Source organism: Macaca thibetana, chromosome 4, assembly GCF_024542745.1.
Source record: "Macaca thibetana thibetana isolate TM-01 chromosome 4, ASM2454274v1, whole genome shotgun sequence".
Taxonomy (NCBI): domain Eukaryota; kingdom Metazoa; phylum Chordata; class Mammalia; order Primates; family Cercopithecidae; genus Macaca; species Macaca thibetana.
This window is the reverse complement of record NC_065581.1, coordinates 53,210,798-53,226,636: the sequence shown is the minus strand read 5'-3', so window position 1 is coordinate 53,226,636 and position 15,839 is coordinate 53,210,798. Positions and strand designations below refer to the sequence as shown.

At 37.8% G+C, this 15,839-nt stretch overlaps 1 protein-coding gene across 3 annotated transcripts in view; it reads right to left on the bottom strand.

The window, feature by feature from the left end:
• Positions 1-15,839, bottom strand: part of EFHC1 (EF-hand domain containing 1) — a 74,655-nt gene that overhangs the window by 11,069 nt on the left and 47,747 nt on the right. For 2 of the 3 annotated variants that reach the window (XM_050789250.1, XM_050789252.1), the window contains exons 7-9: positions 11,201-11,341; positions 2,425-2,638; positions 1,888-2,035 (exon numbers count right to left, since the gene is read on the bottom strand). In XM_050789250.1, coding sequence (XP_050645207.1) covers positions 1,888-2,035; positions 2,425-2,638; positions 11,201-11,341 — 503 coding nt within the window. The remainder of the gene's footprint in view (positions 1-1,887; positions 2,036-2,424; positions 2,639-11,200; positions 11,342-15,839) is intronic. The other variant, XM_050789251.1, reaches the window with a different exon arrangement.

Below are 15,839 nucleotides of genomic sequence, written 5' to 3'. Positions count from 1 at the left end.
AGCTGGGCATGGTGGCATGCACCTGTAGTTCCAGCTACTTGGGAAGCTGAAGTGGAAGGATCTCAGGAATTTGAGGCTGCAGTGAGCTATTATTCCACTACCAGCACTGCATGCCAGCCTGGGTGACAGAGCGAGATCCTGTCTCAAGAGAGAGACAGAAAGAGATGTCATCCAGTCTCACAGCCTAAAATATCACTATATGCCAACAACTCCCACATTTATATCACCAGCCCAGACCTCTCACTCAAACTCCAGATTTACATATCCAACAGACTATATGTTCTCGACTTGGCTGTCTTAAACCTAATATACAATATATCCAGAACTGAAATCACCACCCCACCAACAAAGAAGGCAACTGTTCTACCCACAGCCCGCATCTTCCCCATCTCAGGTGATCACAATTTCTTCCTTCCAGTTGCTCAGACCAAACATCTTGGAGTCCTCTTTAACTATTCTTTTCCCCTCACATCCCCTAGAAAATCTGTCTGAAGTCCAATTGGTGCTACCTTCAAAATATATCCAAATCAGACCACTTCTCCCCACCTCCACTGATACCACCATCCTGGGCCCAGACATCACCATCTCTTGCCTGGAATACTGCAATAGTTTCTTAACTAATCTCTCTCCTAATCTATTTTCAACACAACAGCTGGAATAGTTCTTTTAAAATATATGTCAAATCTTGCCACTCCTCTATTCAGATGCCCCTGCTCCCAAAGGCTCATTTCATTCAGAGAAAAAAGCCAGCACCTTTCCAAAGACGTAGTAAGTCCTACACAATCTAGCCCATTGTTAATTTTCTAATTCCATCTCCTACTCCTCTTCCTCTCACTCACTCCATTTCAGCTACCCTCACTGGCCTACTTCTTCCCAATGTTCGTTGAGTACTTTAAGTAAGATATGCTAGCATTTAGGGCCTTTGCATGCACCATTTCCTCTTCCTGAAAAGCACTTCCTCCAGAAATCCACCTAGCTAACTCCCCTCAAGTGGTTGTTCAATGTCACCTCAAGGTACAACCACATACCCTGACCTACCTTCACAACCTACTGCCACTCTCCAGAAACACTTATTGCTCTTAATTTGCTCCATTTTTTACAGCATTCATCACCCAATATACTGTATAATTTATTTGTGCTATTGTCTATTTCCTGCTGCTTGGAAGGTCAACTCAATGTGGGAGGCAACTTCTTGTCTACTTTGTTTACCGATAAAAGTCCAAGGGTCTGGTGATAGTCTCTGACACATAGTAGGCATTTAATAATTATAGCTGACCCTCTTACAACAAGAATTTGCATTGCACAGGCCCACTGATACCTGAATTTTCTTCTGCTTTGCCACCCTTGAGACAGCAAAACCAACCCATCCTCCTCAACCTACTCAACATGAAGATGAGGATGAAGACCTTTAAGATGATCCACTTCCACTTAATGAATAGTAAATAATTTTCTCATTCTTATGATTTTCTTAATTTCATTTTCTCTAGCTTACTGTATTGTAAGAATACAGGATGCAATACAAACGACATAGAAAATACGTGTTAATCAACTGTTTATCAGTAAGGCTTATAGTCAAGAGTAGGCTATTAGTAGTTAAGTTTTGGGGTGTCAAAGTTATACATGAATTTTCAACTGTGCAGAAAGGCTGGTACCCCTAACTCCCACACTGTTCAAGGGTCAACTGTATTTGCTAGATAAATAAAGTTGAAAAAGTTCTAAATTACTAGTTATTACACTGACACAGGGAACCTTCTAATAATACCCACCTGGTGTCTAATAATTCTCACCTGGTGAGAGAAATCGGAAAATCTAAAATCTGATTACTCAAAGTCAGAATTACTTCCTGAATATCTTGAGTGTGCCAAACCCTAGCAATCAAACACATACCTTTCTGATTCTGAAGCAGGCGCTTCTAGCTTTCGGACATGTTTCTGAACTGACGCGAGTGCTTCTGGTGAATACTGGGCAGCATTGCTCTCCATGTATTTCAAAACATACTCGTCTGTATCAAGGATGATGAACCGGTGACCAAATACTGGAGAGAAGGTAGCAGTACACTTAGCTTGGTGATGTTCTCTCACGCAATCAGAAGTAAAATAGTATTAACCCTCCTATGATAAATTCACAGTTATGCATTTATGACAGAAACTAATGAGCTTTCTTTAAATGACATACTAATATGCAGTCATTTGCTCAGTATTTACAAAACTTACTGTCGACATCTGTAGCCAACAAATGCAATCAACTTAGAGTTTAATTGATTAAGAAGGCAATTAACACATTATACCATATATACAAGGATAGTAGCTTTATCTCAGTTGTAATATAATCTAATTGCTTCTTACAACGGTAAAATGAATTAAATTCCAACTAAGAACTCATTCAGGCAGCCAGTAGGAAATTCTGGACTGTATTTAGACCTACCCTCAATCACAGCACCAATGAAGAAGTCACTGGGGCCATAGTAGATAGGGTTGTCCACTGTAGAGTATGGTTTAACAACTTTAGTCCTGCCAAGGTACTTGCCACCAATGATACCAGAATTGCGAACAGGAGGCTCAAAGATACTGATCATGTCAGTAGCTAGAAAGTAAGAGAAGACAAATCTCCGGTCTTTGTCTTCTGGGATGGGGGATTCCTATAAAGGTAAAGAAAAGAGGATATTATGAAGGTTCATGGTCTATGCAGATGTGCAAACTTAAATGCCTACAGGGGCCAGGTATAGGATATATATGAAGCAGTCTGGGTTCTTACAATATAAACAAACCATCTATGGGGGAACTCTGGTATCTCTGGGTAGAAAATGCCTCATCTAAGGGAGGCTTCCCAAGGGAGGCTGCACCAACGCAACTCAGTTGTTGCCTTGTGAGAATGTAGGCCCAATGTTGCTAGATCTTTCAGTTTTTCAAAAGATAAAAATGTGGATTACTATTTTAAACCTCTGATTTTAAAGTACTGACTCCAACTCTTTTAAAGCACCATGAAGCCCAAACACAGTATACTAGAACATATATGTGGGCTACATTCTGACCACAGGCTGCTAGCTGAGACCTGTTGGCTGATATTATGTTCAACTTCATGAACACTAAGATGATTAAGTAAGGTTTTGTTTCTTAAGCAAATGTATATACATAATGTAAAAAAAAAAAATTTAAAAAGAGGGGATAAGAGTAATATAAAATCAAAGAATTGAAAGTGATTCTGAGAAACTACCTTGTAGACAAGACTTTTTCTAAATCAAATTGCAGAGTGATCACACAACCCCTAAGGAAGAAATTCCAGCTCCAACAAACCTTAATACAGCTCTGCTTATTCCTAAAATCCACTCATACTGTAACTGTAGCACATCTTCTCATTAAGACCATGGGATTGTTTGTATAATAGTTCTTCATCTATTAAAGAAGTCATTAGATTTTTCTCTTAGTGAAATAATTTTCTCATATCATTCCCTCATCTAATAGTTTCCAAATCATTTGGATTATACACCCATGTAATAAAAATATAAATGTTAAACAATCACAATATAGTTAATAAAAATCAAATCATATCACTCCTCTGCTCTCAAACCTTCAAAGAATTCTTGTCATACTTAGAATAAAATACAAAGTTCTAAGCAGGGGCATACCAGGGCCATTGGGGGTGACAATGGTAATGGTTTACCATGGCAGGAAAGAGTACCATAAAACTTAAAAAAAATTATTGTCTTTATTGGGAATGAGGTTTACATTTATAGAAAACCTGCATAAATATTACAGAGAATTCTCACTCCCCTCACCAAGGTTCTCCTAATGTTAACATCCTATATAGCCATTAGTGCAATTATCTGAACCAGCAAAATAACAATAGTATGACATTAATAAATAAACTACAGTCCTTATTCAAATTTCACCTGTTTCTGACAAATGGTCTTTTTGTTTCAGGATCCCATCCAGGATCCCACATTGCATTTAGTTATTATTTCTCTTGAGTCTCCTCCAATATGTGATAGATAGTTCCTCAATCTGCCCTTCTCTTTCATGACTTTGACACTTTTGAAGACTACTGATCAATTATTTTCTTGAATGTTCCTCATGCATCTCATTTTTGCATTTTTGGCAAAAGTATCCCAGAAAAGATGTCATGTCTTTAGTGTATACCAGGGAGTTTATGAAGTCAATATATCTTATTATGGATGACACTAACCTTGATCACTTGGTTAAGATTTCTGCTGGATTTCTTCCCTTAAAGTTACTGTATTTCCCTTTGCAATTACAAAACACCTTGAGGGAGATGTTTTGAGATTATGGGAATCCCGTTTCTCCTCAAAGGTTTTCCCACTAATTTTAGCAGCCATTGCTGGATCTTATCTGCAACCGTGATTACAGCAGTGTGTGCATAATGATAATTTTTCTACTTCCCACTTTTCTTTTACATTTATTAGCTGAAATTCTACTGAACGGAAGAGCCATCCCTTTGGGGATGAGTATCACTGATGTTGTTTAGAATTACAGGCAAATGATAAGAAGAAGAAACAGACCAACTTTTAGTTGGTTTTATTTTTAAATTCTCTGCAGCTTGTTATCTATACTTTCTTGTTACCTGGACTGCTCCCATCAGCCCATTCCTCTGGCCTTGTTATACCACTGGTTGCAGAGTCCTGGCTGGCTGCCGACCTGTCATTTCCACCTTTTTGCCCTCCATTCACTGCACACAGTCTCGGTCTTACATGCAGCTCTCTCAGATATTCCCCTGGCTGGCTCCCTCAGCTATTCCTTTGGTTTCTGCTCTGCTATGACCTCTTCAGAGAGGCTTTCCCCATTCTGCTGATATAAATGAGCCCCTTTCCTATCATTCTCTGTCTCGCTTTATTTTTTACAGCACATTACTACCTACCCTTATACAATGTATTTATTTGACTAGAATGTAAGCTCCATGAGAGCAAATATTTGTCTATCTTGTTCTCCACTGTACCTTTGGTATCTAGAACCATATCTAGCCCAGAGTAGTCCTTTAATATTTATTGAATGAATTAATAATTAAACATATGTTCTATATAAATATAGTTTGTGCATTAAAAGGCACATATAAAAATATCAGAGGCTATACAATAAATGCACTCATAGTAAATAAAATAAACAGAGGCTGTAATATTTTCTTGACAAACACCACAGATGGTACTGTCTTGCATCTCTTGGAAGACATTCAGCTGCTTTGAAGATCACGGTTCAGATCATGTTTCTTATGCTCTTCCAAAGCTTTGCCAAGTTTCTCAGCCAGCACTCCACTCTCAGTCCCAGAGAGTTTACCAGCATACTTTTACTTAGGCACCAATTGCCTATCAGAACTTAGTATACATTGTTTTCTCAGAACACATCCCGTGTCTTTGTCTGACCTCCATGGGACTTAATTGTCTCTGATCATTTCTCTAGTATACTCCCTTCTTTTTGAATTTCCATATATTTTCTTTTGAAGTCCCCACCTCACTCATAAACCTTTTCCCCTTATTGTCAAGCACCCTTTCTTCCTCAAGAACTTTTGTGATGAGTCTAATGAATACATTCTCTATTTCGTCAAATAGGTCAGGGGAAAACATCTGAAAATTACCATGACCAGAATATCGCTTCTTTTTTCCTGCCCACATGAAGATATCCACTATTTCTTTACTAATAGTTCTGTTGGCTTTCTTTTAAATTTTTTTACTGTGAACAGTAACACAGAGAGAAAACTACAAAAAAACCCAAAACAACAATAAAAATACCAAAATGTATGGCCGAAAGAATTTTAATGAAGTGAGCAACCATATAACCACCATCCAGGTTGAGAAACAGAACGCTGACCGAACCTCCCAATCAATATTCTATCCTTCCCCCACCGAACAGGCCATTGCCTTGAATTGTATGGTTTTCTTTAGTTTTGCTATAAAGCAGACATCCATAAAGTTTTGTTTTGTCTGCTTTTTAATCTTCATATAAATGAAATTACATAATATGCATGCATTCTTTTGTGTCTGGATTCTTACATTCAAAATTATGTTGATGTGATTCAGCCATGTTGTTATTAGTAGCTGTAGTTCATTAATTTTCATTGAACAGAAATCAAATTATGACACAAATATGCCATAACTTATCCAGTCTCTTGTAGTAGACATTTAGGTCTATTTTTGCTATTATGAATTATGCTATTATAAACATTCTTAACTTTTGGTACACATATATTGCACCCTTAGCACAATCTAGTATATTTGATTATGCCAAAGTGTTTTACAAAGTGGGTATACTCTCTTAGTAAAGAGTATGAGAGTTCCTATGGTTCCATATTCTCATCAACATATTAATGATTCTGATGGGTGGGTAGAGGCAACTCACTATGATTGTAATCTGCACTTCTTTAGTTACTAACGAAGCAAAGCAACTTCTCATATGTACGTATTTTTAAAGACAGAGTTTCTGTTGCCTGGGCTGGAGTGCAGTGGCAGGATCATAGCTCACTGCACCTTCGAACTCCTGGGTTCAAGTGATCCTACCGCCTTAGTGTCCCAGGTAGCTGGGACTATAGGCACATGCCACCATGCCCAATTAATTTATTTTTTTATCTTTGTAGCAGTAGGGTCTCATTATGTTACCCAGGCTGCCTTCAAGCGATCTTCCTGCCTCGACCTCCCAAAGTGCTGGGAAAACAGGTGTGAGTCACTGCACCTGGCCCTCCTTATATGTTTAGTTGCCTCTTGGATACCCTCCTTTGTGAAATGCCTGTTCAAGTTTCTTGCTCATTTTTCTAAGTGATTTCAGAATGTTCTTTACATATTCTGAATATAAGATCTTGGTTGATTTCTGTATTAAACATCTGCTCCCACTTGAAGCTTGCCTTTTTTTACACTCTTAATGCTGTTTTTTGGAAGAACAGAAAGTTTTCATCTTAATGTAGTCAAATTTATCCATTTTATTTTATTTTAATTTATTTAGAGCCTCGCTCTGTCACCCAGGCTGAAGTGAAGAGGCACAATCTCAGCTCACTGCAACCGCTGCCCCCCAGACGCAAGTGATTCTCCTGCCTCAGTCTCTCAAGTAGCTAGGACTACAGGCATGTACCACCATGCCCAGCTAATTTTTTGTATTTTTAGTAGGGACAGGGTTTCGCCATGTTGGCCATGCTGGTCTCAAATTTCTGAGCTGGGGCAATCTGCCCGCCTTGGTCTCCCAAAGTGCTGGGATTACAGGCATGAACCACTGTGCCTGGCCATTTATCCATTTTAAAAACATGACTGCTTTTTTGTATCCCACTAAATAAATCTTTCCCCACTATAATGTTAAGATTATTTATTGCTAAGAAGTTTTATTGTTTTGCTTTTCACATTTAGATTTTCAATCTACCTAGACTTGATTGCCACTTTTGGTGTGAGATGGAGGTGAAATTTTCTTCTCTTTTGAATATCTAATTGTTCTGATATCATTGATTAGAAACATCTTCCTTTCCCAGCCCCTCTGCAGTGCTGTATTTATCATATGTCTTTTCCTGGGGTGTCTATTCTATTCCATTGGTTTGTCTATCCTTGCACCAAAAACATGTTGTTTTAATTACTGTAACTTTTAATACGGAGTGATATTTTGGTGAGCAAAATCCACTGATCTTGCTCTTCTCCAAGAATATCTTGGCTATTCCTGGTGCTTTGCCTCTCCACTTAAATTACAGAATCAATTTGTCTGTAAAAATAAAAACATTTTTAGATTTTTTGACTGTAATTACTTTCAAACCATAGATCAATTTGGGGAAAATATTTTTGTAATACTGAATTTTCTAACCAATGAACATGGTATATCCCTTCATTTATTTAGGTCTTCTTAATTTTCTCTCAATAATATTTTAGGTGTTACATATCTTTTGTATATAACACCTAAAAGATACCTAACACCTAAAGTGTTTTTGTATGTAACATCTAGGTGTTACATATCTTTTGTATGTAAAAGATACCACATATCTTTTGTATGATAAAGATATATCTTTTAGGTGTTACATATCTTTTGTATGTAACATATCTTTTGTGTGTAACACCTAAAAGATATGTAACACATATCTTTTGTATGTAACATATCTTTTGTATATAGCACCTAAAATATTATACCAAGGAATTTAATTTATACCTAGGAATTTAATATTTTTGATGCTATGGTAAATGGTATTTTTTAACTTTATGTTTTCTTCGTTGCTATTTGTATATTGACTTCCCTAATGCAGAAGGCAGATTCTTTATTTTCTGTACTATACAATTGTTCATTTTGGATAATGACAATTTTATTTTTTCCTCCTCAATCAGTATGCTTGTTTATTCACTTCCTGTTTCACTGTTCCAGCTAGGACTTCCAGAACAATGTTGACCAGAAGGGGTGATAGCAGTCTTGCCTTGTTCCTAATCTCAGAAAGTACCCTTTCAACATTTCATCACTAAGTAAGCTGTTTGCAGTAGACTTTTCAACATACCCTCTAACAGATTAAGGAAACTCCTTTTTATTCCTTTTTTTATTATTAAGAGTTTTGTTTTCTTTTATTTTTTACTTTTTTAAACTTTTATTTTAGGTTCAGGGGTATATGTGAGTTTTATTTTTAAATCAGATTGATTTTAGCAAATGCTTTTCAAAATCTAATTTTTCTCTTTTATTCTGTTAATGTGATGATTTTTCAAAACTGAAACAGACTTTTTTGGCTTATTTCTCATTTTTTGCTGAAAATCTCAATCTTATTCTTTAACATGGTAAACAAAGGCTTTTTAAATTTTTTTAATTGTTTATTTCATTTCATTTTGTTTTTTTTTTTAGACGGAGTCTTGCTCTGTCACCCAGGCTGGAGTATAGTGATGCAGTCTAGGCTCACTGAAACTTCCGCCTCCCGGGTTCAAGTGATTCTCATGTCTCAGCCTCCTGAGTACGTGGGATTACAGGCGCGTGCCACCATGCCTGGCTAATTTTTGTATTTTTTTAGTAGAGATGGGGTTTCAGCATGTTGGCCAGACTGGTCTCAAACTCCTGATCTCAAGTGATCCACCATCCTCGGACTCCCAAAGTGTTGGGATTACAGGCGTGAGCCACTGCTCCTGGCTTAAGTTTAAGTTTCATAATGCCAGTATCTGAAGTCCCTATAGGTATATTCTATAGTCTCTTATTTCTGGTCACTTTATATTATCTTGTCTTGTTTCTGAACACTGTATTATTAATATTGTTACATTGTATTTTTAAAATTCTAGAAATAAATTGAAGCCGAAAATGATGTCATCTGCAGAGAATTTGTTTGCTTCTGACAGTCACCTGGGGTTATTAGAATCCAGGATCACCTTAATCTGATTTGTAAAACTGAGACAATCAGGGACTATAATTCAAAGACAGACAATAGTCCCTTCAAAGATTAGCTACAGACAGACTGAAGCACAGAGGGTTTACCAGGAGCTTCTGCCTTTGACAGGCCCTAAATAGATTCCAATGTTTGTCCTCACAGGTGGGTCTTCTGAAATCAGCAAATGCGCCTAGCGGAAAAATGGCCCCAAATGTCAGGTTCACTTCTGTGGTTCTCATTGTTTCCCTGGTTCTTGTTCTGTGATTCTTCACATCTTGCTACTTGTTCAGCACCTTCAAGTGGTAACACACATACACATACACATATATATACACATACGCGCGTGCGCGCGCACACACACACACACACACACACACACACCCTCAGCAAGAGGGCTGATCCAAATTATCTGGTCTATCATGGCTAGGAATAGAAGTCCTTTGCAAACACTTTAACTTTTTGTGATATATCATGTTTGACCAGGTTGTTTGTGAGTACAGAAGGCTGCAATCAAAAGAAATTTATCCTTTCTCCTTAGTTAGCAATATCTAACACTATTCAGAGCCATTTTTGTAATCAACTTTGTATTAATTTTTCCAGGTTTTTCATGTATCAAAGGTAAGCTTACAATTTTGCAGTTTACAAACCCATATGAGTTCCTTTCCCTTTTCTAATCCTAAGTATTAAACTAGTTCTTCATCAAAAGAATACTGGGTTGAAAGCCAGAAGGCTGAGTTCTAGTCCTACCCCCGTCTAAGCAGCACTGGATCTGGGACAAGATAACTAGCCTTTCTGTTTCTTAAGTTTTGAAACATAAAATGGGTAAAATATTGTATTGCCTTACTCATGGATAATGTGTGCAGAAATAAATTGTTTTGCCTACTGAACGGGCAGTTAATGAGTACCTACAAAGTCTAGAAAGACATGATTCCTGCCCTTAAGGAGTTACAGTTACCATATCATAATTCGACAAGGCGCTTGAATTTTAACAGTAACTGAAAGAATCTAGTACTACAAAACCTTTGTTGGTCAGAATTCTTATGGAGAGTGCTCTAGTTGGCCTACATTTTGCTGTTTTGTTGTTTTCTTAAAAAATTTTGTTTTTAGCCAGGACTCCCTTTTTATTTAAAGCTTTGTACAATCATTTTCTAAAATCTATTATTCAGTTGTCTTTACCTTAGTTTTTATCTTTTCAAATACATGTATGTAGTTTGAAAAGTCACCTGACACCTCCTACCCCCAGCTCCTAATTCCTATTCCCAGATATAACTTATTTCAACTTCTGCTATTTATGTCCATATTTCTAATAAAATGGTTAGGTTCCTAGTCTACATTTTTTTTCCATTTTAAAGACTTTATACTTTGAATTTCTATCAATAATTTATCTCATACAATTCAGCTAATTAATGAGATATGCAGAACTTGAGTGTATGTCTATTTCCAACTGCATGCTCTTAACTATTAGTCACATAACCTCTCAAGATATCAGGCAAGATATCACAGGTAAATGCAGAACTTACTAAGACATGGTCCCTAACCTCAAGGAAATCACAGTATACTAAAAAGCCACACAGATACACACATGGTTTGAATATTAAGCAATTTCATAGTTACTTAATAAAAGAGGCAAAAGGTCTGTTAACATTTGAGGTGTTAAGAGTGAGAGATTAATGATCTAAGAAAGATTATTGGGAGAGATAGGACTTGATCTAGGTCTCAGCTCAGGGGCACCATACTTAATACTATCCAACCTCCCTGAAGGCTGGGTACTAGATACAATAGTTGGTTGAGTCAACACATAACTCTGACAGCTGTTAATCTATAGCTTACAGACAAAATAAACAATCATACACAGTACTGAGATAGAAGAGAATCTTTAGTATATAAAAATTAGCCTCACCAGTGCAGCCAAATAACGAAGCACCTTGTTATCATTCACCAGCATTTTAATAACATCTTTTTTTGGAGCTTTTGGAATGAGAGCAAAGCAATTCTGAGCAGAATCTTCCACTAGCCCAAAACCATTATAAGGAGGCAACTCCTGGAGATATATAGGAAGCAAGACGTAAGGCAAATGCTACTTGTGTTAAAATTACATTAAAGGTAACTATAAGTTTAATGAAAAAAACTCTAGAAAATACTTATTCAAATATATTTTCTATATAAACAAATACAGTCAGAAAAAACAACTTATCCCCTTCCTCTTTGTGGATTTTGCATCATGTTCAGTGATCACAGAAGTAACTGATGATGCTCTAAAGTAACTCTCAGGGCTAGAGAGAAACTATTGCTGATGTAAACTGACCCCTTACTACAAAAGCAGGACCTAGTCCCACCCCAGTCCCAATGCAAATGACCCTGTAGTCATCCTAACATGGTTCTGTCTATGACTTCTTTGCTCTAGGATGTGGACCTCACCCTAGCAGACCTGGAAACTGTTTCCTCAGTTCACCCAAAGTAAGAGAGAGAGAGAGGGATGGGGGGAAGGGAGGAAGTAAGGGAGGGAGGGAGGGGGAGAGGGTGAGAGAGAGAGAGAGTGAGTGAGTGTATGTGTGATAGGGGAACGGTGGTAAGAACTTGATTCAAGCTACTTTTTCTCCTACTTACATCCATATTTCTAATCTTTTTATTTCTTAATTTCTGCCTCACAGAACAGGATGACAGCTATAGTTTTCTGAGAACTCAGATCCCTTTTCCACACAGGACCCCCTTTCTTCATGAAAAAGTTCAATTTAGGAAATTATTTTTCAGATACAAAGGTTATTTAATGAGTTTGCGTGAAGATATAGGTTGAGCTTGTATGTTTCATTTAGGCTCCATGAAGAGCCTGAAGCATCACTGTAGGATGCTAAGATTTATTTCCCTAAGAACTTTAGGTCAAAGACTAAGTCTTCCTCCTCCTCATCTAATGATAGGCAAACATCAGCAGGGTTATTTATTCCTGACTCCTCTTTGCTATTCTTTCTCAGGAAATTCAGCTTGTAGCACACATTTTCTCTTGTATATACCTCCACAAAATCTTTTTATATATTATTTTCAGGCACTTTAATAAGTAAGTCCATATAGTCCCTAGTACCATCCATAACAGAGTATTTCTTCAACAACAAAGGACTATTAAATTTGTCCACGGCGTACTACTTGGAACACTGACCCCAAAATCACTTGTTGGGACTGTAGTTAACGTGGTAGTCATGGCTAGAATATGACTAGTAGATTTAGCAGATGGAAAATGACCTAATTTGCTTCAATTGCAAAACCACTACTCAGTGAATTTACAGGTTACTATGGGCAGAGGAACCCTGAGCTGATGGCCTACGTGCTAAGCAGTTGAGTTTTCTCTGGAGGCTAGGCACAAACTGCAAAGTGGTGGTATCTGAACTTGCTTTGCACTTATACCAACAACAAATAATGAGAGCATCCTGGCTGCGGGTGCCAGTAGGGAGGTCACTGAGGGTTGAGGATTTTGCAATAAGAAGGTAGCTATAAAGCCTCTGGGCCTTCTTCTCAAATTCCTATTGTATTTTAACAGACTACCTGTTTTTCCTGAATATACCTCACTTTCCCTGCCTGGAATAAAGACCTTCCCTAAATATCAGTCCGTATGCATGGTATCCTGGCATCTTGCTTCTCATACTTCAAGCTACTGCTTGGGTGGGTCCTGTTGTAAACTAGATGAACACTCATCTGACTATGGATATCATCACTCCTAGATACTCCCGCTCATACGATCCACTTACCACAGTTTCTGTCTGGACATCTTCAACTGAGCTAGTAGTATACATAGAACCCAAGAGTACCACAACCTTCAGATACTGCTTTCAGGGGCCGTCTCCACAGCAGATTAGCTTTCCTAATTCTGGTTTCTTTCTTTTCCCTACCAGTATGCCTCCAGATGGAGCCAGCCTGAGAGAAAACACATCTGGCTATTGCATTTATGTTTACTAATTCCTGATCTAGCAGAGAAGCTTGACTTACAAGTGCCATGCCTCTCGAATTGAATATATCCATTTCATACCTACTTCTATCCCTCCACTGGCTTGGCTCTAGCTTTATCCCTCTGGACTCTGCTACAAATTCCTATGCCTGGTTTCCATTTATGTTATTTAGGGTTAAAACGACTGAGGTGTAATGACTAAAAAGTGTTTGCTGATTAGTAACTGGCATTCTATTTATCTCCAACAAATTTCATGGACAGATGGAATTTGTTTACTATAGAGCTATTTATTATAGAGAAAGTACGGGAAAGAAACTGACCAAATACTGTAATTAATGTGCCAAATGTATAGATGTTTTATTATATAAAATTAGTTTTATTATACATAGGGGCTGGGATACAGCAAAATAACCAACTAAAATCTACAGTAGATCTTCAGTTCCCTCTGCTCTTTATACAGGGCTTCCCTCTCTTTTCTTTACTTCAAGATAGGTTAGGAGAAAAAAAAAGATGATAGTAATAAAGGTGGGGAACAGAGGTATTCTAAGACTCAAAAGCTTTCATTGGCTCAAAAATAGATCAGGCCAGTGCAGTGACGCATGCCTGTAATCCTAGCACTTTGGGAGGCCAAGGCGGGTGGATCACCTGAAGTAGGGAGTTCCAGACCAGCCTGGCCAACATGGTGAAACCCTGTCTCTACTAAAAATACAACAATTAGCTGGGTGTGGTAGCACGACCTGTAGTCCCAGCTACTGGGGAGGCTAAGGCATGAGAATAGCTTGAACCTGGGAGGTGGAGGTTGCAGTGAGCCAAGATTGCACCACTCACTCCTGCCTGGGAGATAAAGCAAGACCCAGTCTTTTAAAAAAAAAAAAAAAAAAAAAAGGTCGAAGTCCTTTCACTAAGCAAAGGGCATCACTATGTTGCAATCTCTCACTACTCTACCTCCTGGTTAGACAACCATCCTTATCTATAAACTGAAGAGGTAAAATAGTTCCCTTGATCAAAATCTAAATCTGATCCCATGCAATGTTCCCCTGTATACTGCATCAACTGCTGCCAAAAAACTTGGGGGCAGAGGGTTTATCATAATTATTTTTCTTTTCACAATCCATATACACAAGGAGAGGGTTTATCATCATTCTTAATCAATTAACACATCATTGATAAAGAAATCTACCAGAGAAAAAACTGACAGCAAGAGGTATTATCACCCACACTTCCTTCCAGAAATTGTATTACCTCTGGGAACTCACAGCATACCAAAATCCAAATCCTTCTTTGTAATCGTTTCTATAAAACATTGTTTCTAAAAGTTTTGCCTAAGACACCACTTCTTTTTTGCAGAACACCTTCATAGCCAATTTTCTTCAGTCCAGTTCAAGAAACATATACCTCCTATTTTTTAGGCACTGTATTAGGTACTAGGAGAGAAAGATGAGTAGGACATAGTCTCCGACCTCAAGGGAGTTACAATGTAGTACAAAAGATTCACTAGCAGATAATTTAATATAATAGAGAAGTGCTAGTGGAAGGAGGCAGAGAATACCCCAGGAATAGAGACGAAAGGCTTTTAGCCCTACCTGGAGCTTTAGAAAAGACTTCTCGGAGAGGAAGCCTACATTGGGTATTGGAGGATAAAAAAGAGCTGCATGTAAGAACAACAGAAAAGTGGTTCAAGGAGGAAGAGCATAAGCAAAAGTTCCTGGGAGTAAAACAAGATGCTGTACTGGCAGAACCACAGAACTCAGTACAACTGGAGGCCAAGTGCAAGCAAGAGAAGCAGCTGTTGGAGGGGAAGGCAGGGCCCTGGCTGGAAGCACTCAATCATTTCATCATTTTATTCATGCCTTTCTTTTGAGGAGAAAGGGCCCAGTGATATTTTACACACACAGTAGTCTTTTAATTTATGAATGGGTGTATTTTAATTATCTTTTAATTGTATGAATAGATGTATTTTCATACATCCATTTCATGAATGGATATCATTTATTTTGTCAACTCCTCACACTTTTTTTAATAAATAATGCTACAATACACATTCTTCCACATGTTTTTAGAGTTCCCAAAGTATATCTCTAGGTAAAAGATATGAGACACATCTATATCTATATATCATAATATAAACCATATTATGTATGTGTCCTATCATCATATATATCCAATATCATATATATTATAAACTATAATGATTTATAATATATATATCGAAACAGATATAGCTATGTATTTTTTGAGACAGACTCTCACTCATTCTGTTGCCCAGGCTGGAGTGCAATGACGTGATCTCAGCTCACTGCAACCTCCATCTCTCAGGTTCAAGCAATCCTCATGCCTCAGCCTCCCCAGTAGCTGGGATTACAGGTGCGTACCACCACACCTGGCTAATTTTTGTATTTTTAGTAGAGACAAGGTTTCACCATGTTAGCTAGGCTGGTCTCTAACTCCTGACTTCAAGTAATCCGCCTGCCCTGGCCTCCCAAAGTGCTGGATTACAGTCGTGAGCCACTGTGCCCGGCCAGAAAATATATATGTTATTTATTTATAAAAATAAAATAGACAACAAATTGCCCTTCAGAAAGTTTACTCTGACTGGCTTTCCCAC